The sequence below is a fragment of the Vombatus ursinus genome, unplaced genomic scaffold (assembly GCF_900497805.2).
Source record: "Vombatus ursinus unplaced genomic scaffold, bare-nosed wombat genome assembly UNPS02009205.1, whole genome shotgun sequence".
Lineage (NCBI taxonomy): Eukaryota > Metazoa > Chordata > Mammalia > Diprotodontia > Vombatidae > Vombatus > Vombatus ursinus.
The window spans coordinates 58,100,857-58,127,639 of record NW_020948983.1 but is presented as its reverse complement, the minus strand read 5'-3'; the positions used below and the strand labels follow the sequence as shown (position 1 = coordinate 58,127,639).

General features: G+C 38.5%; 1 protein-coding gene across 3 annotated transcripts in view; it reads right to left on the bottom strand.

Annotated features, from left to right (window-relative positions):
* The window catches only part of MAP2K5 (mitogen-activated protein kinase kinase 5), a 283,567-nt gene that overhangs the window by 51,160 nt on the left and 205,624 nt on the right, over window positions 1-26,783 (bottom strand). For 2 of the 3 annotated variants that reach the window (XM_027852078.1, XM_027852076.1), the window contains 2 exons: window positions 16,095-16,121; window positions 15,752-15,784 (listed from right to left, as the gene is read on the bottom strand). In XM_027852078.1, coding sequence (XP_027707879.1) covers window positions 15,752-15,784; window positions 16,095-16,121 — 60 coding nt within the window. The remainder of the gene's footprint in view (window positions 1-15,751; window positions 15,785-16,094; window positions 16,122-26,783) is intronic. The other variant, XM_027852077.1, reaches the window with a different exon arrangement.

The window sequence follows — 26,783 nt, the reverse complement described above, 5'->3', positions numbered from 1 at the left end:
AAAGAGCTTAGGATATGAGTAATTAATAATGGTACAACATATTTATTGCCACAAATTAGTAGGCACAAGTATGTTGCATGCAAAGACGAGTACACTCAAAACTTCAGCCACTCTTTGAGGTCACAATTTATTTAAAAAACTAAATTAAACAATTTAAAAAGCATTTTGACAACAGGATATATAATGAACTGGTCTAATTCACAGAGCTTCATCAGCAGGGCAGGGTGTGAGCTTTGAATTTAAGAAGGCTTACCAAGGGACATCATCAAGAAAGGAGGCTTTTGACCTACCCCTGTTGGAGATCAGAGAACTATCCTTTACTCATCCTAGTCCACATCAAGCCCTGAGCAGGGAAAGTGAAAGATGATTCAATTTCCACACTGGGTCACCCCATGCTCCAAGTTGCCAGATGTGACAAATTACATGTGTGGGCATTTTGGTGTGAAGTTCTGTCCACTGGGTCTAGGCTGACAGTAGCAGCTCATTTAACTTGTCCCAGGTGGGGCTGGAACTAAGGGCCAAAGGCCTGAATTTTAGCCACAGAAACACCCACCTTACCCATAAAACCTTAAATCACGGGAGAACCAGCTATTAGCCAAGTATGCATCACTACCAGATGGTGTATTAAAAAACACACACATATGTATGTATATATACATACAGATGTTATATACATAATATATGTGTACATACACACACACACACACACACACACACACGCACACACGCCCCAGGTTCAAATGAATCAGTCTCTAGGTAATTTAGATTTCAAGATCTCAGTGATTTTCTTCATTTTCTCACATTAAACATGCTTAGGAGATGCCTCAAAAGTGGGGGTGGAGAATATTTTAAAAAACATCAAATTGACCCTATGTATTCTGCATCATTTTTCAAGACTTCCATTGGTCTTTAAAGATTTACCAAAAAGAAGCCTAAAGGTTGTAGGTTTTATAAAATTCCATAAAAAGTCAGCATACAGTAACTGGAAAAGATTCATCTTTCAACTGTAACTTTTAATTGCTTCCTTTTTGAAGCAAACAAGTACATTTTTTGCCTTTTCTTATTTTTAGCCTCTTGTCATTCACAAGCTACCAGTGCACAGCAATGTGGAAGTGTCTGCACAAACACTGCAAACACATACACACTCCTTCTCAATAGCCAAGGCACAGTAGCATGAAGCATACCTGGCTTACACCAAAGGGACTTCATTTGAAAAAATAAAACCAGTTATTGTTCCTCTTTCTCCATATACTCCCGATGCATTTTTATTGCTTTTTCATAAAACACTGCAGCAAATAATCAAGCATGACCACTGACATCCACAAGATTGAGTTTTAGGAACCATTAAATGAGCTCACCCTCATGGGAAACCTCCTGCTCAGGTTGGTCTAAAGGTAATTATTCAGCAATTCCTACCTGTGGTTTTACCTTGTTCCTATATAGTGCCTGAATTTCATACACTGGTAAGGTCAATTTCAGTCTCAGTAAAAGTGAGACCGAACATGGTCTATCCAGGATCTAAATTATGATGTAAATGGTCTTACTGGCATTTTATGAGTGTCTATGTGCAGAAATATGAATGACAACTGGCCACAACACTATCCAAAAATCAGAACTGGTCAAATCCAAAAGGAAGAAATAGGAAGGAAAATAATCTTTTCCAAGTCCCTAAGTGAAAAGTTAAATTCTTTTTTTTTATAGGGAATGCAAAGTTTGTCCAAATTTAGGCATATAAACTACATTTACACCTATGAAGTTGGGGAAATTCCATCAGAGGAAAACAAATCTGGTATGTCTGTGTCCTGAAAAACCAACAAGCCAGAACTCAGGACAGAGCTGTGAGATCTCACGGGAAGCCCTGAGCCCATGTCCCCACACACCGTACATCTTCTTGAACACTCAACTGCTGTTTAAAATAATTATTGCCATTTGGTACCTGAATTGCATGTACATGGAAAAATATAATTCTAAAAGGCTGCCAAATGTATGAGAATTTATGGTATTAGTTTTGATCTTTTCAGACAAATTCAAAGGCTGTGTGTCCCAGTTCAAAGACCATACATTCCATATGAACATGAGCTCTGCTGGGATGCAAACAAAACATGATCTGTGGAGGGGTTTTAAAAGGTGGCTGAAGGGTACATAGCATTGGTTAAAATGGCAGTTAACATGTGAGGAACAAAGAGAGAAAAACAGAAACATGGAGAGGGATTAAGAGAGAAAGGCAGAGAAGGAAAGAGAGAGATAAAGAGGAAGTCAAGAGAGGGGAAGAGAGAGCGGTGGGAGGGTGGGAGGGAGAGAGAATACTACATACTGCAAAATGAACAAGTTCAGTTAGAATGTTTATCAGGATTTGGAAAATCATAATGCCATCTGCTATTCTGGACCTCAGAACATCAGGGATCTCTTGGGCCCAGCAGATCCCATTTCCAAAGAGGAAGGAAGGAACTTACATACTCCCTGGAATGCTGCCTCCATTCTGGAATAGAGGCAGCACCCTGGCCAACAAGCTTGGAGCCCCTTTTGAAAACATTTGCAATGCATACAGCATTTCTCCTAGTTTAGGGAAAATTAACAGCAAACTCAGAGATAAAACAACGTCAGTGCCTCAGTCTGAGCTTCTGGGTAACTGACCTTGGCATCCAACTTCATTTCAGGGTGTGTAAGTCCCATCATGGTGGATTAAATGAGTATTACCCTACAGCTGCATAAGACCTCACAATAAGGCAACACATGTTAAATGACAGAAGCCAAGACTGGCCCCACCAGGCAACTGCCCATTCACAGAATGCTATTCACAAACCTCTACCACCAAGAAATTAACTCATTAATAATACATTGTACTTCACGGACAATTCAAAGAGCACTACTTTTTAAATGACCATACAGGCATTTAGAATTTTTGCTGGTAAAGTTCTATTCTAATTAATCTAGTGGATCAAAATCACTTTCTTTGAATTTACCCAGTACAATTGGGAAATAACAGAAATATGGCATATTTCAGAAATTTTTTTAAAAAAAATCTGACTTTAGACCACTATGTACTTAAAAAAACAAACAAACCAGTTCTTCCTAACTGATATATTTTATTTTTATACTCTTTAAAATGTCAGGAAAAATCACTTCTTTTGGCTCATTTTTTTGGTAACATTTTAATTTTTGCTGAACTCTTTCTACTCCCCCTATCAACTCATAAATATGAATTAAATATAATTATAAATGAACAGAACATTAACTTTTAGATTACTGCTGTGTTTTGGTAGAATGTTAATGTTATTTCTAAAGAAATAGTTACTACCAAAAGAAAAACTAGTTACTAAAGGAATCATGGCCTTCATGGTAACTCATTTTAAATCTTCAAATCAGCTAAACTATATGATTTTGAACAGACTGGACTTTTCAAAGGCAGTATTAGTTTCTAAAGCTGCACCTTATGTAAAAAATGGATGTTTGGTTTTTGGTTTCCCCAATTATATATTCCTAACACTATGAGGTGGAGAAGTGAGCAACCATAAGGCCAAGTGGCTACAGAGCCCACCTTGGTGTTGGGAAGCCCTCACTTCAAGTTTGGACTCTGTAGCATCCTGGCCATGTGATAATGGACAAGTTGCTCATCTCAGTGATTCAGAGACTGTCTAAAAACATCATAGGTCAAAATAGGAATTACAGAACAGCATCGTAGAGGAAGTTTCTATGATGGGGAAGCACCTAATACTGATAAAACCATAGGTCTGGACCAAATTAAGACAAGACAAAATACTGTGACATAATGGTTGAGCTAACAGAACCTTCAGAGTATAATATAAATCTTTTTAATCTTGGCTATTCCATAAGTTATAAAATCCTTAAATGCTATATGAAAAATAGAAGTAGATGATTTATGCTTAGCATGGTTGGGAGCTCTTGGCCTACAGGAATTGCTCTCCTCCCTAAGTGAATATTTTTTATCTACTGTAGGCTAGGAAATCAAATAACTAAGTTTGATAGAATTATGTCTAACTAAGCTTTGAGTAAGGACCTGAGTAGCTCTTCTATGAGTAAAATGTATAGATTTTATGACCTTTAGTTTGGCTATTCAGAATCCTTTTTTATTTCTGACTTTCATTGGGGTTTTAAATTGTATTATGGATATTTGGAGAGGTCAGGTGATTGTCAAATAAGTGAAGGATTATTGTACCACAGGGTTTGTTTTTTTTCAAACACAAGAGAATCCAATCTATGAAAAGTGAAGAGAACTTTTCTTTGAATAATTCTGAAACCAAGGCAAATGCTGCAACTACTGAGGGTAATGCCAACCCTTAATTGGTGTGTCTAGTTTAAAAAAACATAAGACAGGACAAGCTTAACCACCTACAAGGCAAAGTGGGGTCACTATTTATATTATGAAGGGGTTCTCGTATTTGCAAAAAGGATTCATCTCAAAGTTCTTTTAAGCCCCACAAACTATGCGTTTGTTTAAAGCTCAGACAAAATTACTTGTGAAAATCATGATTGTACATAAATTTAAGACATCTGATTACACAAAGTGAAGTACATCTGCATCTCAAGTTACACATTAATAACAAACATGTATCTGTGAACTTTTAGCAAACTTCCCTTCTACTTTTCTCTGCTCTTCCTCAAACCTATATTAATTCTTCTTAAAAATGAATTTTTATTGATATTTTTGTTTTTATATTGCCAGTATTTCTTCCAATATCCCTCTAAATTAATTCTTAAATGCAAAGTCAACAAATAAAAATATTATAAAACAACAAGCAATGTTAAAGACAGGCAGTTTCCAAATGACAAACAAGCTGTGCTCTGAAAGTTCTTTTGTAAATAAGATGTTTGGAAATTGAAACATTTTTTCCTATTAAAATATTGGTTAGGTTCCTAGGCTAACCCACCAAAGTGGGAGTGGGGAAGGAACAGGAAGATCAATATTCAATGGCTGAGGTAGGTGAGAAGAGGAAGATGTCAACGTGGCCCACAGCCTGAAGGAGTAGAGAGGAAGGAAAAAGGGAAGGGAAGAAAGAGTAGGGCACTGATGTGGAGCCAGGAAGCTAACCGGCCCCCAGTTAATTCAATCCCATTCAATAAGCATTTATTGAATATAGATTATATGCAAAGTGCTATGTTAGAAGCTGGGGATACAAAGATAAAAGTAGAAGTAGCTCACATTCTGCTGGGGGACACAAGATGTAAACTGACTTGTACACAAATGATAATCTGAGAAGAGAGAGCACTAAAGGGAAGGATCCCAAGAAGCCAGGCAGAAGAGGGGGTGCGTCGTGAGTCTGAGTCGCAGCTTCAGAAAGGCCTGGAGATGGATCCAGAGGCACGCTGCTCTGGCTAGACTGGAGGGTGGAAAGGGGAGTAATGTGGTAGAAGTCTGGAAAGAGAAGGTGAGGCTAGACAGAAGAGCTTTAAAAGTTAAGCACAGGAGAGTGCATTTAATCCTCAAGGTGACACAGCCAATGAAGGTTCTTGAGTTGGGGAGTGACAAGGGTATTCCTAATTTTGAGGAATATTCTTTTGACAGCTGGATTGACTGGAGAGGGGAGATACTAGAAGCACAGAGTCCAAATAGGAGGCTATCCAATCCAATAAACATTTAATAAGTGCCTACCACGTGAAGGGTGTTGTGACAAGCATGCACTGGGGGGTACAAAGACCAAAAGGAAGCAGTCTTTACTCTCAAGGAGTTTACATTTTACTGGGTGATGGAGATATAGAATATGTACTTTTAGAAGACAATACAAAATAATTTCAAGAAGGAGAGAATACATTATAACTGTGCTCATCGGGAACTGCCTAAAGGAGAGAGCGGCTGAGCGGCAGACCTACTAGGAGTTGAGAAGTCTATAAGGCTGAGTTATGGGGGGGCATTGCAATACTCCAAGGAAGAAGCAATGAGGACCTGAATAAAGCTAGTGGTTTCAGAAGCAGAGAAAAGGGGATGGATGCAAGACATATGAAGATAGAGGGCCAAAATTTAGTAATCGATTTGGTGAGGGTGGTGAGGAAGGAAAAAAGCGGAGGATGACTCCGAAATTGTGAACCTGGATGACTGGATGGTGCACTCAACAGAAACAGGGATATCTGAAAGAGGGGACAGGGTTTTTTTGGGGGGTGGGGGAGGAAGTGAGATGAGTTCTGTTTCAGGAAGTTGAGTTTGAGATGCCTATAGAATATTCAGGTGAAAATGTCCAACAGGTGTCTGGCAGACAAGCCAACCAAGCAAACAAATGGGAGCTGAAATAGGCAGCAGCTGTGGTCACAGATTCTAGTTTTGATGCAATAAAAGGTTGTTTTGTTGTTTTTGGAGGGGGAGGGAATTTGGGGATGGAGAAGAAAAAGGGAATAAACACAGGGCAGGAGAATGTCACTAGACACCTTTAGGGATGCTCTAGTGGAATGGTAATAGGAAAGAAAGTGGGGGTAAGAAGGCAGCAGTGGTTATGGGAAAAGGAAGGAAGAAAGGGAAACAGAAACAGGGGGGAAGAGGAATCCCTACGGCACTGCTAGTGAAGAGATGTTCCCTGGAAGCTGTGTAGCAGTGTGGTATAATGGAAAGAGCCCTCAACACGGAGTCACAAAACAGGCTCAAGCTCCAGCTCCACTACTCAGCTATGAGACTACGGGCAAAGTCACTTCAGAGGGGGCAGAGAACAAGCGTTTATTAAGTAACTACTAAGTGCCAGGCACTATGCTAAGCACTTTACAGATATTATCTCATTTGATCCTCACAAAACCCTAGTGATATAGGTGTTATCATTATCCCCATTTAACAGCTGAGAAAACTGAGGTAAATGGAGGTTAAGTGACTTGTTCTAGGTCACCCCCAGTATGTGTCTGTGGCTGGATTTGAACTCAGGTCTTCCTGACCTAGGTACAGTGTTCTCTCCACACCACCACCTAGCTGCAATTTAACTTCAATGAAACTCAGTTTCCTCATTTGTAAAATGAGAGTCTTGCCCTGTCTAGTTTTTGTGGAGTAGCTTAGTTGGTTGTTACGAATAAAATGCTGCAGAAATATTATCGATTTATTATTTTCTGTATCTAGGGGACAGACTTAAGTATGTCAAAGTCAGGGGCTGACTGCATTGGTAGACATACAATTTTAGCATTTCTCATTATGAAATTCTACTTAGGGAAGCCCCAAACCTTCTGCAAGTTCTTGGGACTTTATCAATTATATTTAATGAACTCGTTACATATAATTAGACCTACTACACGCTGCCAGATTTCTCTTTGTCTATGACAAAGGCAATATGTGTGCACAGAGAAAGGGATTGGGAGGAAAACTCCAAAAAATGCATTTACAATGAAAGCAACTGCACTACTGGTTCTGGAACCTCTCTACTTATCTCAAAAGTAAATGGTTACAAGGTCAGCCCTACCCCAAATTGTGAAGTGGCCTAAGTCTCCCTCTTCATACCCCCTCCTCTCTTCACTCAATCAAAAACTTATCTTAGGAAAAGACCTAATAAACATTTACTCTTAAGTGAAAACATCTTACACCATGCTACCTGTTTGTTCCCACATTTCTGAAGGGCAGCAAGGAAGGAGTGTGAGCAGCATGAGTCTTGGGTGAAGACAGCAGATGAGGACAAACACTCATCACATCTATACCTATTTCTTCCCCGTGCAGTGTTTTATGAATTGACGTTCCCAATCTGGGAGCTACTTCTGTAAACTCCCTTATCTGCCTCACCCCTTTAGATTTTCCAAGGGAGACAGACACCTATGCCTTCACTCTTCAAGAACTGAAGGAGAGCTGAAGGAGTGACTCGTGACTCCTAGGGAAAATGTCCCTTTTGTAAACGCAGAGGGTTCTTCCCTGAGGCCCTGCAGATTGCTTATATTCCCTCCTCCCCCAGGATCCCACATTGACTACCCTCTTTTCGTGGCAGGAAATACCTTTAAGAAAAAGGGATTAATTTTTGGTTGTGGAATGTTAGGCATTGATTTGTTCATAGGGGTGGAATTTATTGTGGTGGTGGTGAGGCCTTCTTAGCACTCATGAAATCATACCAAATAAAACAGCTACTCGGCTTGCTCATAAGACCTGCTGGGATTACCAGTTAAACGTAGGCCTGTGCTCAGCCAAGGACATCACAATCAAAGAAGCAATTCTTTAATTCTTTAATCTATGAACAAGACCTATCTGTGAGTCTGAGTTTGCTATGCCTATTATCTCAAAGAGTCTGTGATATCAAGGGTCAACATTTCCCAACAGGTCATCTACTGAGACCCATCTAATGCACCTTAAATTAGCCTTTCTCTTAAAACACAGAATTAGGTACACAATCTCTTAAAGAACAATTCAATTGTGTTTCCCTCCTGCTATTTTTATTCCTCCTTGACCTAGCTCTGTTTGTCCACATAGTTTCCAGAAAGGCAATCTCCAAATGCCAGAATATTCTACTGTCTTCTTTCTAAGCCCAATCTTAAACTCACCTCATCTGAAAGGCCTTCCTAGAGTAGGTAAAAGATAATGAACTCACAACCAGAATCATTCACACACATGCATATACTTATAATAGGCAGCCTGACACAGTACAAAGAAAACTAAACTCACAGCCAGGAAGACCTGGGTTCAAGTCCTACCCCCCCCCAACATATACCAGCTGTAAGACCCTAGGTAAGTCACTCTCTAAGACTATGGGTTATAAAGAAGATGCCAACTGGTGACTGTAGAGGGTAGAATTTTCTCACCAGATGCTATTTACACTGATGAAACCACTGATTTAATAAAAATATAATTATATTTTTTTTAAAAAAAAATCACATGATTATATAATTTTTTGCACATATCTAATGAGTGAATGAATTTTTCAATTATATCCAAAGTAGGTAAAAAACATTAAATTTAGGAATTATTCTTTGAATTTTAAACAAATTAGCTAATTGTCTATTAGGTTCTACCTTGATTACAAATCATCAGGGATCACTGATAAAACTATACTTGCATTTCACATTTCCTAAATCTTGCAATTCATCTTAATGCAGCAAGTATAATTAACATTTTCCTATCAATATATCTGATCAACATATAAAGCATGACCCAAATAAACAGATGAATAGCTTGTGGAATAGAAGTATAAACAGCAGACTAATTAATTAATTTGCTAATTTTTCTTTTTTGCCATGGGCATCAGATGGACATTTAACTTAAGCCATAATGTGTCTGGCACACACAAACATATACAAAATATCTAATTCACAGTTGGCAAAATCTTGACAATATCAACTGTCCGTCATGAAATGCTGTGAATCCTGAAATAAGCAAAATCTTCCAAGGCCCATGCAGTTTATATTTTTATATATACTCTTGTTTTCCCCATTGGAATGTAAACTCCTTGTGAACAGGGACTGTTTTCATTTTTTGTACTTCCATCCCCAGTGTCTGGTATAGTGCCTTGCATTAACTGCTACGATTTGTCTTTGTTCTTGAAGAGGACCATGGCACCAGGGAGATGATGACATGACTTACAATTGACTTGTATTTGAGTGAGGGAGGACTGTGCAAGGTCACTAGCCTCACTTTCTCCTCCAGAGCCATCTGGGTCCAGTGGCCAGATATTCATCAGGATGCAATGGAAGATGCTGGCCCTTTTAGGCTAAGGTCTTTTCAGGTTCTCATTTTGAGTGAGGTAACGCCCATTCAGTGAATAAGCCTCTTTAAGAAGTGAGTCAAGAGATGGCCCCTTTAATTAAAAAACAAAAAACAAAAAATCAAACTGGGAGGGGAAGACCCTCAGGGTTACTGGCCAAAAGAGAAAACAGTTACTGTTTACATTCACTCTGAGCCAGGAGGGCCCAAAAAAATAACCATCAAGTGGTGCTTGGGCAGGGACCAATCTATGAGTTCCAGAGTGAACTGGGTTGAAGGCTTGGTCTTTTTCCTCTGAGGATCACACAGCTATTAAGTGTCAAGTGTCTGAGGTTAGATTTGAACTCAGGTCTTCCTGAATCCAAGGCCAGTGCTCTATCCACTGCACCATCTAGCTGCCCCAAGGCTTAGTCTTTGAGAAAGAAATCTAGCCAGTAAACCCCAGAGAGAAGGAGAGAGAGAGAGAGAGAGGGGATGATAAGCTGAATTATCCAACTGGAACAGCATTTATACAGCACTTTCAATTTCGAAGAAAGTCTTACAAATATTTTCTCATTTTATATTCAGAACAACCATGGGAGGTAGGTGCTATTATTATTCTCATTTTATAAATGAGGAAAACGAAGCAGAGGGATGTCAAGAGACTTGCCCAGGGTCAGACATCAAGTGTCTGAGGCCATATTTGAACTCAGGTCTTCTTATCTCTACGTCTAGTGCTCTATCCACTATGCCCTGTAGCCCATAGTAGCTACTTAAATAAATATTTTTGAATGATTGATTGTGCCATGCCCTTCATTCCACAGGAAAGGCTGGAGGCATCCACTCCTTACTTAGGCATATATCCTACTGACACAATTTCACATATTGTACTCCATTATCTGGATTCTCCTGGCAACCCTCAATTATGTTCTAGACTGCAATCAGGGAGAGAGAAAACTGTGGATAGAAAATTAGAAAGTTGGGGCATTAGATACCCACCTACAGGGATAAGAATTGACAGGGGGTGGGAAAGAGACAGACACAAGGGAAGAGATTAAGCAAACAATAACAAGGCCAACACAGCAGTCTGGAGCCATTTAGTATAGGGGCAGATAGCCCTACACACCTCAATAGTTCCTGAGGGCATCACTAAGTGGGGAGATAGAAAAACTGCCAACTAGAACAGCTGGGGAGATTCAATTAAATAAAAAGCTAAGCTTTAGACATTTGAATAGTCGCTGACATTACTATATGAAAGCATGTTATAATAACTGATGCTTATAATGATTACTGAGTTATAAAAAGTTAAATTACATTTTGTATCCTTTGTTTACTATGGCAGGAAAATGTGTACTACATTTTCAGTTATCTGGAAAATTTACCTACTTGTAATGTCTCATTCCCCAAAGATGAGAGATAACAATAATTTTTAAAATGATGATGATTATATTTATAACAGCATTTCATATATAACAGTAATACTTTCTCTCCTTGGACTTCAAATGAATTTACCAAGTATTATACTGTATTATAGTTAAAGTCATATAGTGTTTATGTCCTATCCTCACATGGTGAGTTCTGCAAGGAAAAGGACTGTGTTTTCACTGGCTGTCCCCACGCTTAGAATGCTCTCCTTCCTCCTCTTCACTTCCTTGCTTCCCTGAAGTCTCAGCTAAAACCCTCCCTTCTACAAGAAGCCTTTCCCGGTCTGCCTTCCCTCTGAAATTGTGGCCAATTTATTCCGTCTCTATCTTTTTTGGACACAACTGTTTACACGTTCTCTCCCTCATTAGACTGTGAGCTTCTGGAGAGCAGGGACTGCCACTGGTCTTTCTTTCTATCTCCATTGCTTAACATAGTGCCTGGCACACAATAGGCACAATAGGCATTTGCCTGTTGACTGACTGACAGCATCTTTATAAACTCTATCTCTCATGGAGCTTACCGCCACGCTATTCACAAAGTAGACGCCTAATACTGTCTATTGAATCGAACTGAAAATTTACTGCATATAAACATACAGTGCTATTATGACAAATGAACCTTTTATAATGCTAGCATTGGACTGGGGGGAGAGGGAATGCTGATCTTGTGGATTGTGTTAAATCCTGATTTCTGACTGTATTCTTTTCCAGGAGGTAATAGTGACCATGGCCATGTTAACACCATCATGCCAAAGCTGCTATTAACTTATCATCTGCTTTTGGGAGGGAATGTACTTCATAAAAGGGATGGATGTTGGAAAGCATCTCTTACGTGTCAAGGACCTGGGAATGCCCTGGATTGGGAAATCTGTCTACTAAGACAGATCAGAACTTTCTCTGACTTTGAATCTTAGAGAGTATTCTGGAGGTCAGAGGAATTGAGACGCGTTTGTAATCACAGATCTAAGTAAATATCTGAAGTTGAATTCAAACCCAGGTCTTATTAACTCCAAGGTCAGGGCCCTGCCCACTATGCCATGATGTCCTTCTGTTGGTCAAAATAAAATGTTTCAATATTTCTTTTTTTAAAGAATGAACACTGGGTGGGAGGAATGGTGACATTGGGTATGGCATGAGCTCTAATGGAGTTTACAAACTAATTCAGTCAGGACAGATGTATCATGTACAAAATACACTGACCACAACTCAAAACACATAAACACTTGCTATCTGGGCAAGTCACTTAACCTCTCTGGGTCTCAGTTACCTCATCTGTAAAATGGAGGGATTGGACTTTTAAGGTCCCTTCTCAGTCTAAATCTATGATGTTATGATTTTTAATAATTTTCCTACTTTTGGAAGAGGCAGAGCGTACCTATTGGACAGCATGCAGGGGTTGGGGTCAGGGAAATCTGGCTTTAAATTCTACCTGATATTTATCAGCAGTGTGACTGAGCAAACTACTTAACCATCATATACCTCCCTAGCACTTAACTTTCAAAAGTCACAGAGAGTTTGGAATCTGTGGTGGTGGAGGGATTTCCCCAACAGGAGGCCCCTCAGACTGACAAAAATCACAAATCCTGTATTGTCATGGTTCTTATTTTGAGAAGAAATACCCAAATCCATGTAATAACAAGATACATTATAATAAGCTTTGCTTTATGTTATTTTGTACATGACTTTGAACACCTATCTTGTCTGAATTAGGTTGTAAATATCTTCAGGTTAGGTGTCATGCCTGCTATTATTACCACAATGTTCCATGACCTAGGGGCACTCAATCAGGAGTAGTAGACAACCGTTTTATAATATGGAGCACTTCCTGTGCTGAAGGAGTAAAACCATTCTTAAACAGGAGGTGCTCCTGGTCATATAGCCCAGGAAGGAAAGGCACACATGAACCCAGAAAAAGTATTAAAACTCAGATACTAGGGGTACTAAATCATTTCTTCACTATAAAATAAAGGGGTTTACAATTAGTGGCCTCTAACTGAAAAGTCCCTTTTCAAGCTTTAACTCTATGGTCCTGGGCTGTTGGATTTCACCTTTTATTATTGTTGTTTTCAGTCATTTTTCAGTAGTTTCTAACTCTTTGTGACCCCTTTTGTTCTTTTGGCAAAGATACTGGAGTGGTCTGTCATTTTCTTGCCCAGCTCATTTTACAGATGAGGAGACTAGGTAAATGGGGTTAAGTGACTTGCCCTGGGTCACACAACTAGTAAGTGTCTGAGGCCAGATTCGAAATCTGTAGGCCTAGCACTCTATCCACTGAACCATCTAACTGCCCCCATTAATAGGCTTAGTCTAAATAAAGTGTTACAAATGCTGGGAGGTCTGATAAACTCACAGGACAAAAGGAGCACAATTATTAAAATATATTGAAGCTCAGATAAGTCATTGGTCCTCCCTTCTCTTAGAAGCTGTGATACAGAGCTCATCTTTAATGGGTTCCCCAAAACATTCCCCCCCACCTCATGCTCCCATATGAGTTTTCCACTTGGGTTTAAATCAAAAGCCAAACTAATTTTATTTTTAGTCAAAATAACAAGTTATTTCTCAAGTCTCTCATTCAACAAACATTTATTAAGCACCTACCATAGTTCAGACCAGGGAGACAGTTTTTAATTAGTTAGATCTCATTAACCTTGGTACTCCCACCTCATCACTATCTTTCTTTGATTGGAGGGTAGAGCCATGAACTTCAAACCTTCATTTAAGGAAAAACACTCCTCTCCCTGTCTTTTAAGCTTGCTTTTGTGCTGTTGTTGTTTTTTTTTAATTCCAGTTAGATTGTAAACTCCTTGAGGGCAGGGACCATCTTTTTCCATACTGTACTATATTTGTGTCCTTAGCACTTAGCACAGTACCTGGCCTGTACTGGGTGTTTAATAAATGCTTATTAAAATACTGACTATTGAATTAGGTCAGGTGGAGGTAATAATTCCAGCTAGAGAACAAGAGAAGAGCAGATAACTATGATGTACAATTTTACATGATAAATAAATTAGAGAGAAGGTACAAAAGCAGAAGGACGTTTCTAACTAACTGACAGTGGAGAAGGTGGTAAGAAATTTCCATGTCTTTTTAGGGTGAGTGGGGCAGCAATGGCTAACTCAGGTTGCATATCTGATTAAGTTAAAGAAGAAAAGACCTAAAGAAAATACCACTTAGATGATGTGGTCCTGTCATTCACATAACAAACCTCTCCACTTCCAACGGCTCATATAGTGATTTCAATATGCGCAGCAATTTGTTGAAAACTAGCCACTTATGATAATTTGGAATTTGAATGCAACCATTATATATAAATATGCCCTCCTCACCACTAACAAAAACTAGCTCATCAAATCCCAAAAGTTTCCGAAGTAATCTGTATTAGAGAAACAGGCTGATAGCGCCTGATTTAATATCTTTGGCCTGGCACATTAGAATAAGGCCCTAAGACATGAGGCAATGGTACTGAACATGGGAGGCTATAGATTCCTACATCTCTGAGCAAAACTGAAGGAGGAATTAATGAAACTCCATTTAATTTAGAGGACTGCTTGGGATAGGAAGCTTCCTGAATGTAATACAAATGGAGAAGATATTGATGAGCTACTAGATCCAGGAGGTCTGTCTGGTATTTGGGGTAATGGAGCCTCCATGGGCTTCAGGATGATGTGCTCATTTTTGCACCAACATGTTTCATGGGTTGCAGGGGATATGTGGACTGACTGATGCTGTCATTAAGGATGTTAGATCGCCATTCTTACTATTATTGTGATATGTGTGTGTTTGTCTTTTTCCTGAGAGGATCTTTATTTTTTCTCCCAAATCTCATAACTGGTTATACAGATGTTTAATTGAGAGGAATAATTATGAATTATGATTTGTTTTTTCTTTCAAACTTTCCTATTTGAATCATTTATTGCTTCATCTCTCTAATTAGAAGTATTTAAAATATTACAAAATTAAAGTTTTAAAAATAAACATTGCTAGTGGAAAAGCCTAGCCTGGAAAAACTATGATTTTTTTTTTAATATCAGTGTTTCTTCATTGGGAGCCTTATATAGTACAAAACAGCTAATTTACCAAAATGAGAAATTTAAAATCAGAATAACAAATGGGAAAAGTTGCTTGAGAGATGGGTTAGTGCCCTCAAAGAACAGTGATATTAAGAACTATACAGCTAGCTATTATCAAAGACATAATGATTGAAAATATAAATATGGTAGTTCAAAGCAAAGGAAGTTAAGGTCACATATTCTGGGAAAATGTCTAATTAGGAAATTAAAGGTGAACCAGTGACCTACAGCTTATGTACAATTAGCTCCCCAATATGTTTTGGGTAAATAAAGAAAGGAAGACAAATTTCATCCCACTTATGGTTGCTGTTCACCTCTGACCTTCGCATGCCAAATGACTTTAAATATCTGTTATGAAATAAATGATACCCCTTTAATTTCCGGCTCCATCCCCTGTCTGGCTGGGGAGAGGATCAATTACTATGTGTTCTGTCCTTAGGGCCTCAGGTCCCCATGAGTATCTGTGTGTGGGACAGTCTGTTGTTGTAGGGATTCTCTGTTAGAATTGAAAGAGGAGAATGTGGGACAGGGGCAGCTCATGTAACACAGCTCAATGCCGTATAACACAACTTGCTCTGAGGATGTTGGGCATTGTGCTTCATTAGGAAACAAAATATAAGCTTTCCACACCATTAGGAATGACTTTAGGAGTGAAAGCACATAAGACGGTGCCTCACCTCATCAACAATGCACTGCAGTAGCTGGAGAGGCTGCAATGGGAAGAAGAGAGGAAAAAGTATTAGCCTATATGCAATATCTTTACAGTGGAGTGGAAAGAAAAAATCATTAATGCAATAAAATATAGCAAGATTAATCAACAGCAGCAAACTCTTATAAAAACATTGATGCTCAGGATGTTCTATTATTTCTAATGGTACCTAATCTAATACAGGCAGTTAAAGGTTTGCATTTTCTTCAAAATGCAATTTGCTAAGTTTAAAACAAGGCATTCAAGCATGCAAAGGAAGCAGCCATCAGGAAAAAGAAAAGTGAATTTTTTTCTGAACTCATAAAGCTTACCATTAAAGATCCCTGGTTTTTCTGAATCTGAAAAAAGGCAATATGTAATTAGCATGTCATAATCAAAATGACTCACTTGGACACATTATGATCACTGAGAGAAAATTATTGCATTGCTGGTGGCAATTTGTGGGCATGTGTTAACACAATTTACATAATGAAAATACACAAATGTTAATAGCTCGCTTCTCATTTATAGGCGAAAGTCAGCAGAATGTTAATTTCACACAACACTTTTTAGTACCCTCCAGGTTGTATTAGAATAGGGAGAAAAACCATAATCCATTTCAAAAGGCTGTTTACGATTCAGATATAAATAATGTTTTATATTGCTAGATTGTGAACACTGGGCTTAATGTTGCAATCATTGCTAATGTTATGAAGCTCACTCTTTTTAAATTAAAAACCGATTTATTTAAAATTGAAATTAAATCATAGTCAGAAATTAGAATTTTGGATTCCTGCCAGTGTCTGCTCACAACTCCCTATTTTGTGAAGAAAACTTTAATTATGTGGTTGAAGTATCTACTTCTAACTCAGGAGAGGGGCAGGTGATCCACCTCTCCTAAAGTTTTCCCACCATGTTTCTAGGATGGCAATGTTCTCTGGGGAAATCAAATTCATATAAGTTTTGCATTGTTTTTAAAGAAAAAGCAAAGACTTTTCATCTGGCCCACCTAGGACTTCCTGCTTGCTTCTAATCAACATTCTGAAGGCAGACTGTTCACTCATCTATAATAGTGATAAACTACATTTCTTAGAAAGAATTACTAAAAATGTTTATGCCAAATTAATAAAACATCTACTTAGTAATTACAGCATTAAACACTACAGTGCAAAACAAAATATGCCTCCAGTAATTTTGAAAACTCAAACCCTGTGTATTTTCAGATACTAAGATATGATCCTGAGAAAGATGCTTTTAGGAGCCTATTCTTGGCTGCTCTAGAGTATCCTATGTTATTTCTTGGCTTTGCCTGAATATATGAACCCATTGTAGCTGTGCTTTGATGACTGGTCTCCAGCTGGGTTGGTAAATGGGAGACAAAAAGAATAAGACAAATATAAAATCACCAAATAAACTAGTTGCTTCTTCCTCAACCATCTCACCATTTTGAAACAAACTAATTTGCATGTGTTCATGCTTTGCTTTCTAATTTCTAAGTATTCTTCCATTGGTTTGATTTCTTACACACACATTCTCTCTCTCACTCTCACTCTCTCTCCTTCCCTCCCCCCCATCACTATATAATATACAGATATACAAACAGACTTCTTTCCATTTTTTTCCTGCACTTATCAAGGTCACCAGTAAACATCCTCACCAATGCTCTGGATGGAATCACCAAAAAGCACTGTTTAAAGTCTGAAGCAGTTGCTAGGCCACTCTGCTTTAATCTTTTCAGCCTTAACCACAGCTCTGGATCAACAGTAGTTTCCTCCTAACAAAATGATTATTTTCAGTACTCATTTACAGATAGTTACATTTATAATTTAATAGGAAGGCAAAGCTTAAAAATATCACCACTTGGTTGAATTTTACACAGCAAACTAGAAATTTTGCTATAATTCCATCTAACATTTAAAAAGCACTAAAGGCATAAATAGCATCTCCTGAAATAAGAGATACTTGTTTCTCTAGACCCTCATGTCTCGAGATCTGACCAAAAGGTTTGGATAAGACTAAAAAAATATTGTTGTTGGACATCAATTACAAGATGTCTTTTTTTAAAAAAATAAATGTCCATCAGTGAAGGAGCATATCCAAGGAATACAGTGCTGCACTCCTACAGAAGAAAATTTAGCTAGTATATTCAGCCAAGGATGTGGGTTTTATCCTAACATATGCAAAATACTCATCAAAGTATGCAAGTCATTTGAATGGAGGAGAAAAAAATATTTTCATGAACTTATTTCAGAGAGTAAAGCAAGCAGTTCATCATGTCTTTCTTGGTGAAGATAATCAGTTTTTAAGGCATCTTAAAATTGTACTAGTTTAGCTCTTGCTGTGTGGACCACAAATAATGGAAAAACAGATGTAACAAAAAAGCCTGATGCTACTAACTATACTGTATTTTTTTTTTTTTAGGTTTTAAAAAGAGACATTGTTACCAGGTTTTATTACACGATTTTGATGGCAACATATTATTTGAGATCATCTTCATAAATTTTGCATCAAGGTGGCCTTGCCAGTACCTGAAATTGATTCAAAATGCTTAAGACACTCAATTACTTTTTAACACTGTTACACAAACGTGGTGACTTATATCTTCGATTTCACCAGAATTTGATGATGCAACATCATTGTAATTGATTCATTTTCTCAATTAAATAAAGCTACTGTGCTTTTCTTTATATGAATGCCACAGAGACCATAGAGTTAGATGTATTATCTATTTTCTCTGTCTCAAATATATTGCCTTAAAGGCTGCATTCTGTTCCTCTGTTAATTCCACTAGAAAATTTAATGCTATAGTCATATTTTTCAAGTTCTGAACTGCAATGCACTTGACTGTATTTATATTAGGCATATTTTTCACTGTTAAACTCTCTGTTGTTTACCTTTTTCAAGATCACATTACTGTGTGGGCTCAGAACCCATAAAACAAGCCCAAACAAAAGTCAACTTCACAGCCAATGCCTACACTTTCATACACAGTTCATGAAAAAGTGAAGCTCCTAGTTTTATAGCCCATTCAAAATAGGTCTAACTGTACACAATATACGAATGTTAGCTCCCTGCACTTCCATCTTTTCTCTTGGTCTGCTTTTCCAATGTTTTGTTTCAAGACCAAAGTTCAAGGGAACGGGATGATGTTGTTGGGGTTGACGTATGACCCACACCTTACAACATACAAAATGGTGTTTATAACTACCTAGTAGTAGTTCTTGTTCTGCCATGTATATATTTTGCCTTTGCTGAGAGTTTCCTGCCTGTAACTATTACTTTGGGACAATGAGCAGAGCTGTAATTGCCACAATCACACACTTTGCTAATCAGTCTCTAGAACTAGTAGTGTTTTGATCTGTTAATTAGCTGATCCTTTCCCTCTTCCAGGCATTACTTTTATCCTTCTGCCAGCAGTTAGGGCCAAGATTTAAAATGATAATGGCAGGGGAATAGGGCTTCATTTTGAGGTAAAAAGAGACCTGTGTTTAAATGGAGAGGCACAATTTCATGCTTCACAATCACGATTTTTGTGCTGCAGTCTTACTATACCCATATTTCCTCTTCTCTGTCATTGATGGGGACTGCCTCTCCTCTTTCTTTGTATATCTTACAGTGCAGTCTCTTGCAAATAGGATTCCAGATTTAAAGCTGAGTGGATCCTTAGAGGTCATTGAGACTAACCCCCTCAATTTTATAGAGGAGCAAGCTGAGGTGAGCAGTGACACAACGTACCAAGATTACACAGAAAGCAAACAGCAGAGCAGAGATGTGAATCCTGGTCCCCTGACTTCCAATCTGGTGTCCTTTCTGTTACATTGTGCCAAATAGTTGCTGGTTGATTATATGCCTAAAGAGTTTGCATTTTTTAATAATTAGGTTTCGAAGCAAAACTCCAAAACAAAATGCTCAAACCCAACTTTAGAAGCTTAGTAAATCATTTCTATTTTGTTTTCTTAAAGCCTTTATACTATATATTTCTAACTAATAAACACAATCAAAGGTGCTATAGTAAACAGAATGCTAGTCTTAGAGTCTGAAGACTCAGGTTTGAGTTCTGCTTCAGACATTTAATAGTTTATAGAGTCCTGGATAAATGACTTTTTTTTTTCCCCCAGCTTCTGTTCTCTCATCTGCAGAATGGAGATAACAATGGCACCTTTCTCCTAGGGTCCTACTGAGTACTGTGAGAATCTCACAATTGAGAATTATGTTATAAATATCAAAAGACATCATTTTTTTTTGCAAACTTCAAAATCCTATAGAAATACCAGTTGCTCTTATTATTTGTAGGGGTAATAGTAGCACTAAATAGATTGTAAAGCCAGGTTTGTGTTATAACTGTTAAAACCATTAGATGGAAGTGAGATAACAGGCTTCTGTAACCTGATTTGGGGAAATTTCATTGTTAACAATGCAAAAGTTTCCCTTATGTTGCTCCTACCATTTAATACATGCCTCTGGTGATGAAAAGCAACTTTTGACAGACCATCACATTATGTTTCTGTCACCATGGAGATATTTTTGACAGAAAGTGCCAAAGAAGACCTCTACCAGTCCTTTCTCATTCTACTCAAAGGCACAATCAGAAAACTAAAATGAATCCACCTATGTAACTTACAGAAGACACTAGCTATAGCTTTCATTTTCTCTTTTACTCTCTGGAATTATGACTTGCCCTGAAGCTCTTGTCTGAGAGATTTATGTGTGACCTAGGTCAGATCTTCCTATATCAGTTGACAAATTTTCCCTTTACATATTTACTGCTTTTCAAGCTTCTGTTATTTCCTCTTAAATAGAAAAAAGATATAAAACCAAGTCATATAGTTAGAATTTTTAAAGAATGTCATTTTCATTCGCCATGCCACTGGCATGCCATTTGAGTTTCCAATCTTGAACCTTGTTTTTATTTTTTTAAACCTTAGGCCAATCTTGAGGACAGCAGATATATTCTAAAAGACTGTGCTTCCAAATCAGACACAGTAAGCAATAACCTTGCGATTAGAATTATAGTATTATAAATGGAAACTTCCCTATTCCTGATATTGAATCACTGACTCATTCTATAGGGTAGCACAGTTGGAAAATACCTTAGAAATGATCCAGTGGTAAACTCCTCATTTATCATGAGGAAACTGACACCTAAGGAAGTTAGGTGACCTGTTTAAGGCCACACAGTGAGTAGCCAAGCTGAGCCTAGAACTCAGATTTCCTCTTGGTCTGTTGTTATTTCTAATATACTACCATGACGATGCAATTTTAGAGCAGGAAGAAACTTCAGAGATGATCTATACAAAATGAATCGTTTTCCTAATGAGGAAAATAAGCCAGAAAAAGTTAAAAGAGATTTGTGCAAGATTTGTAGCTAATTTGTTGTGCTAAGACTTGAACTCAAGTTTCTTGACCTGTTCATAAACTCTTTGTATACAGGTCATTATTGCCTCTCCTTATCTGTCTATAGCACACAGGTGTAGAAGCTTACTCAGAGCAAAATTCTTTATGTGAGGCTCTTTTTCTAGGGGAAGATTGCAACACATTCAGTCTCACTTGGTTCTGAAACTCATGAAAAAAAAGCAAATTGCTAAGAGAAGAACTAAAGACTATACAGTAAAACACACTCATGGTATTTTTTGGGGAGGGAGGAAAAGGGGACTTAAAATATGCTTCCATTTGTACTTCTGGAATACAGACGCAGAGAGCTTTAATGATTTTAAAAAGAGAAAACTCTAACCTTGCAAGATGCCAAACCAAAGATGAAAACTCAACTTCTATAAAAAGTTGTGAAGAGGAAACCTGGGTTCTGCTCCTAGCTCCACCATAAATTTGGGCATCCCTGAACTCATCACTTAACTTGTTTGGGTCTCAGTTTCCTCATCTTTAAAGTAGAGGGGACTAGACTAGGTCTGCTTTCAGGGCTCTCCAGTGATGGCATTCTAATTTCCAGTCACGCGCTTTCTTGTGCTAAGGGAACAATTTCTTCAAGATAATACTGAATACAACCACCTGTGAGATTCTTTCCCTTCAAGTGAAAAATAACATGCATATTCCATTGAAGAAGTATTTCTTAAGCACCTATTTCATGCATAGCACTAGGTTAGATGTTATGAGTTTCTAATGTGCTTGGTCATTTCTTTTCAAGTTAGGACTTGCAGTAATAACAGCAGGGGGTGGGGGGAATGCTCAAACCTTTAAACTCACTCATCTCCTTTCCCCCAAACCTATCCATTCATACAAACATGGAACCCTTATTGACCAGAACAATCAATTTAGCAATGGCTTTGTTAATTCTAGCCACAGAACAGTTTAAAAAAAGGGAGGAAGTGATACTTAAATGAAAATGTTAAATTACAGACTAGTTCTCTTAAGGAATAGAAGGATGACTAAAAGAAATGGAAATATTTCTATTAAGTTACAGGCACAAAATGCATTATGGTGATAAAATGAATAATATTTTTTGATTCCTAGTCATTTAAAGATGACAGTGTAATTCACTTGTGGCTCCATTTCTCTATTGCAAATCAGCATTTTTCTTTATTAAATAAGCCTAGTAGCGGTTTTCAAGCTGTTAACACTTCTGTGAGTCTATTAACTTACCTAGAATAATGCCTAAAACAAAAATAAGTCACAGGAGGACAAAGTTGGAAGCTATAGGAAGATGTAGTAGGAAGCTACTTGACAGGAATCAACCCACTCAAATCTGCATGTTCTAAGTGCCACTAACTGGTCCCTTCTCTCTTTCTGAAACCTTATAGCCCAGCTGGGGGATGGGCTGTGAGGAAGGAAATTTGACTTCTGAAGGCTTGCTATCCCCAAAGTAAATAAACAGGAGGGGTTGGGGGCTGGGATGGGAAGGCTCCAGAATGCCCAGACTCTGCAAGGCCAGGCTGACAGCCTAGAGGAGGGCACAGCTCAGAAAGGCAGCATAGCAATAAATTAGATCACTTGGCTCTGACTGTTTCCCCAGTTATCAAGGACAATGCATTTTTACACTAAGTGCAACAGCTGGAGCATCGAGGTACTCTGCAACATTATTCATTTGCTGGGATTGCTAGTGAACAGCAAAAAGACCTTACTGCTTTCCTGTACTCTTTCATCCTTCGTGTATTTAAAATTGACGGAGCCCACAGTCCACCCCAGATAGGTAGGTGTACTGGATTCATAGTAAATTACCCTCTTGGGAAGCAGATGGAAGCCTTTATTTTCAGAGCTGGATTTGGAAGGAGGAGTCAGGCTTCTGGGCCACAATTCAAAATGATCAATGTGAATCACAAAATTAACCTGTTCCCCAATGTCAAAAGGTCTGGGCCAGGGAGCCTGCAGAACGCCTACCTATTTAAGATTTTACAGAATTGCAGCAGGAAAGCTTATCTCTAGTCACATCAGCGGAAAAAGGTGTTTTTATTTCAAGATCTGGTTAAAGTAAAATCAATTATGGGGGTGGGGGAGGGCATATCAAAAGACTGCCTTTTATGGGAAAGGAGGCCTGTTGACCACTCTTTAGGGTTAAATAAATCTCAGTGAAAGAACAGTTTTTAAAATTTCTGATGTGGATAAGAGGAATTTTTCTGGAGGCCAGACATAAGAGACCATTATGATTTACTTCCCATTCTTATTAATCAAAATTCTATGTGTGAAAGATGGAATCACAGAATCTTAAGAGTTGGAAAGGTTAGAAGTCAATTAAATCAGCACAGGTCAGCACAGGAATGCCCTCTACACAGCCTCTCTGGCAGATAAATCAGCTTCTGCTTGAACACCTCCACTGATGTGGATCTCACTATCTTACAAGTCAACACTTTCCACTGTTAAATAATCTGGAAGGGAAAGTTCTTCATATGAGCTGAAATATATCATCTTAGTGCTGCCCTATGAAACCAGAGAAGACCTCAAATCCCTCTGCAACATGACATCTCTTCAAATATTTGAAGACAGCTACATGCCTGCCTTCTTCCAAGCTTTCTCTAGATTAAGTATCTCTTAAGTTCCTTCAACAATGCTTCATATAATATAGATTCCAGACCCATCACCTTCCTGGTCACCATCCTCTGGACATACTCCTGTTTGTCAACGAATGACACTTCTAAAATTTGAAACCCTGGAATTAACAGAATACTTCAGGTGTTGCATAACCTGTGAACCTATTACTTCATTGAGGATACTATGGTTTTATAAATATGGCCTAAAATTGCATTAGGTTCCCCCACCCCTTGCTCTTACAATGTTGGTTCATAGTGAGACAACAAAATTCTTTTATGTATTCCTTAACGTATCCTATTATGTATCCAAAAGACATGTGTTAAGTGCCTGCTATATGTAAGGTATTGGAAAAAAAGGCTACTGCTTTCCAATATTTTCACTGTAATGAGGCCAACTTCTGCCCAGCAACAATGAGAACCTTGCCTAAGTTTAAATCTGCCCAGTAACAAGGCGGGGGGAGTGGCTACGTGTTAACAAGACACACCTGCTTCTCTTTTCTTGCCTCCCCTTCCCTGTGGTTAAAAGTATCCAACACATCTGCTTTCCCTTTCCTGTGGTTAACTTCCTATGCAGAAGCATACCCTACTCCTGGCTGAGTGCTCAAGATTTGTGTATAAAAGCAAGCCCTTGTCCTTCTCCAAGCTGCTGGTGCCCCTAAGGACTAGCCCACTGCTTTTTGTGCCAGTAAAGCTCTCTTGGCTAGCAGCATATCTGCTCTTGAATTCTTTCTGGGCAACCTAACTCCTGAACCTCATCAACTTCTTCACACTTCATGTGTGTTTTTAATTTACACAGTAATTCTGGCATCACAGTGACTAAAGGGTTGTAACAATTATTTGGATAATTTAGGTAAAGATCTAGATAATTCTGAAAACAACCAACCAACCCAAAATCTTTTCTAATATAGCTGGAACGTTGTGGCACCCTTCTACCTCTGTTTGCTTTATAAAGACCCCCCCAGAGGGCAGCTAAGTGTCAAAGTGGATGGAGCTCCCCTTGGAGTCAGGAGGATCTGAGTTCAAATTTGACCTCAGACACTTGACACTTACTAGCTGTGTGACCCTGGGCAAGTCACTTAACCCTAATTGCCTTAGCAAACAAAACAAACAAAAAAAGACCTCACAGAACTAGTGTATGATTATCTAAATAGGCCAATAACTTCTATGAGTAGATTAAGGGGCTATTTTAAGGTAAGATCCCCAGGGTCTGTTAACCCCCAATCCTGCATTTTTGAACTTCTGTCACTAGGGGAAAGAAGGGAGCCTCGAACTGATGTTAGCATAAGAGAACTATAGACGAGGTCTCTAACTCAGCAGCAGTGGTAACTATAAGTCAAGTATAAGAAAAAGAGAAAAGAAAACCCTAGGCAAGATTAGCTCCAGTTAATCTCTTTCTTATCAAGGGTCCTATATCTTCACAAAAGGAGGAGTGGTTGACTAGGGCTACTGGGTAAAGGAAGAAAGAGTGGACTTAGGGAGCACATAGAACCAGCTGCTCCAACATTTGTCACAAGACTGAAGAATGGAAGCTCAGGACTCGGTCATTCATTTATTCATCTAACATTTATTAAGCATCTCTTATATTTAAAGCACTGGGCTACATGATGGTAGAGAAACCAAATTTAGATGAGAGGGTTCCTGCCCTCATGGAGTTTAGCGCTTAAACCCAATTAGATAATGATAACACAAAATACCACAAGATATGGTATGCCGGACAGGTATTATCCCCATTTTATAGATGAAGATGCTGAGGCACAGAAAAGTTATATGACTTGCTTGGGTCAAGGGAACAGAAAAGAACTAAGATCGGCCAGTGGAAATGATAGGCAGGCACATTTCAGCTCAATATTTGGGAGGTCCTCTAATCATTCTGCTGTCGAGCTGTGGAAAGGTTTCATTTGAAAACAGTGAGTTCCTTGTCACTAGAGGTTTAAGAGTAAGGTCACAGAGAAGAGTCAGGCGTCAGTCAGGGCTGAGAAAAGATGGCCTCGAGGGTCCCTCCCCAGGCTGAGACTGTACTTCTATGTGTTCTACTATGCTGGCCTCCACTGCTTCCCTTCTTCTCCGATGGCAAGTAAAGGTTTGCCTCAGTTTCCTAAAGTGTAAAATGGGGATAAATAATAGCACCTACTTTGCAGGGTTGTTGTGAGGATCAAACGTAAAGTGCTTTGTGGGTGCCATATAAATTGCTCCCTTTTCCGACCCTTCCCTGAATCACTGCATAGCTCCAGCTGGTCCCTTAGCCCTGAAGAGAAGTGACAAACGAAGCTGGACTATTTTCTTGCCTCAGCCTCCATTATCCCTTGTATTTTTCCAATTCTGGGCCTTTGATTATTCTTTTCAGCATGTCTGGAGTGTGCTTTCTCCTCCTCTTCATAAGCTTTTAATATTTCTTCCCTATCCTTTAAAGCCCCACTCAAACTGATCAAATTTGCTAAAGCTTGGGGATGGTTCTGCTAGGATTGTTCCATATACCTCTCCTGAAGACAGAGGAGACCTTTAAATCAAGTCCTTTAATAGTCTGGTACTATCTGCTTCTCTTTTTATGCAAAAAAGGAATGATGTAAACAAGTAACAGAAAATCAGATGGTGGGAGTACCAAGAAGGCAAGATTTAACTCCTCACCCTAATTCTTTCTTCCTCTAAGTCTGGGGTTCTTAACCAGTTTTTTTTGTGTGTGTCACAGACTCTTGGGCAATCTGGGGAGGCCTATGGATTCCTTCTAGAATAATGTTTTTAAATGCATAAAATAAAATATATAGGATTACAAAGGAACCCAATGATATTGAAAATACACTTATGACAAGATTGAAAAAAAAGTTCACAGACCTAGGTTAAAAACTCCTGCTGCAAGCCTTCCTTTCACTCTTTTCTTTTCATTCACTGTCCATAATATGGATTTCCCTCAAATCCATTCTTCTCTGATCCTCTGGGTAGGTCAACCAAGATTATGTGACAAGGCCAGGGCTTTGGAGGTAAAGAATCCAATGCTAGTAAGGTTTGGGGGGAGAGGAGGAAGGGCACTTACCTTTTTGCTTAAAAAAA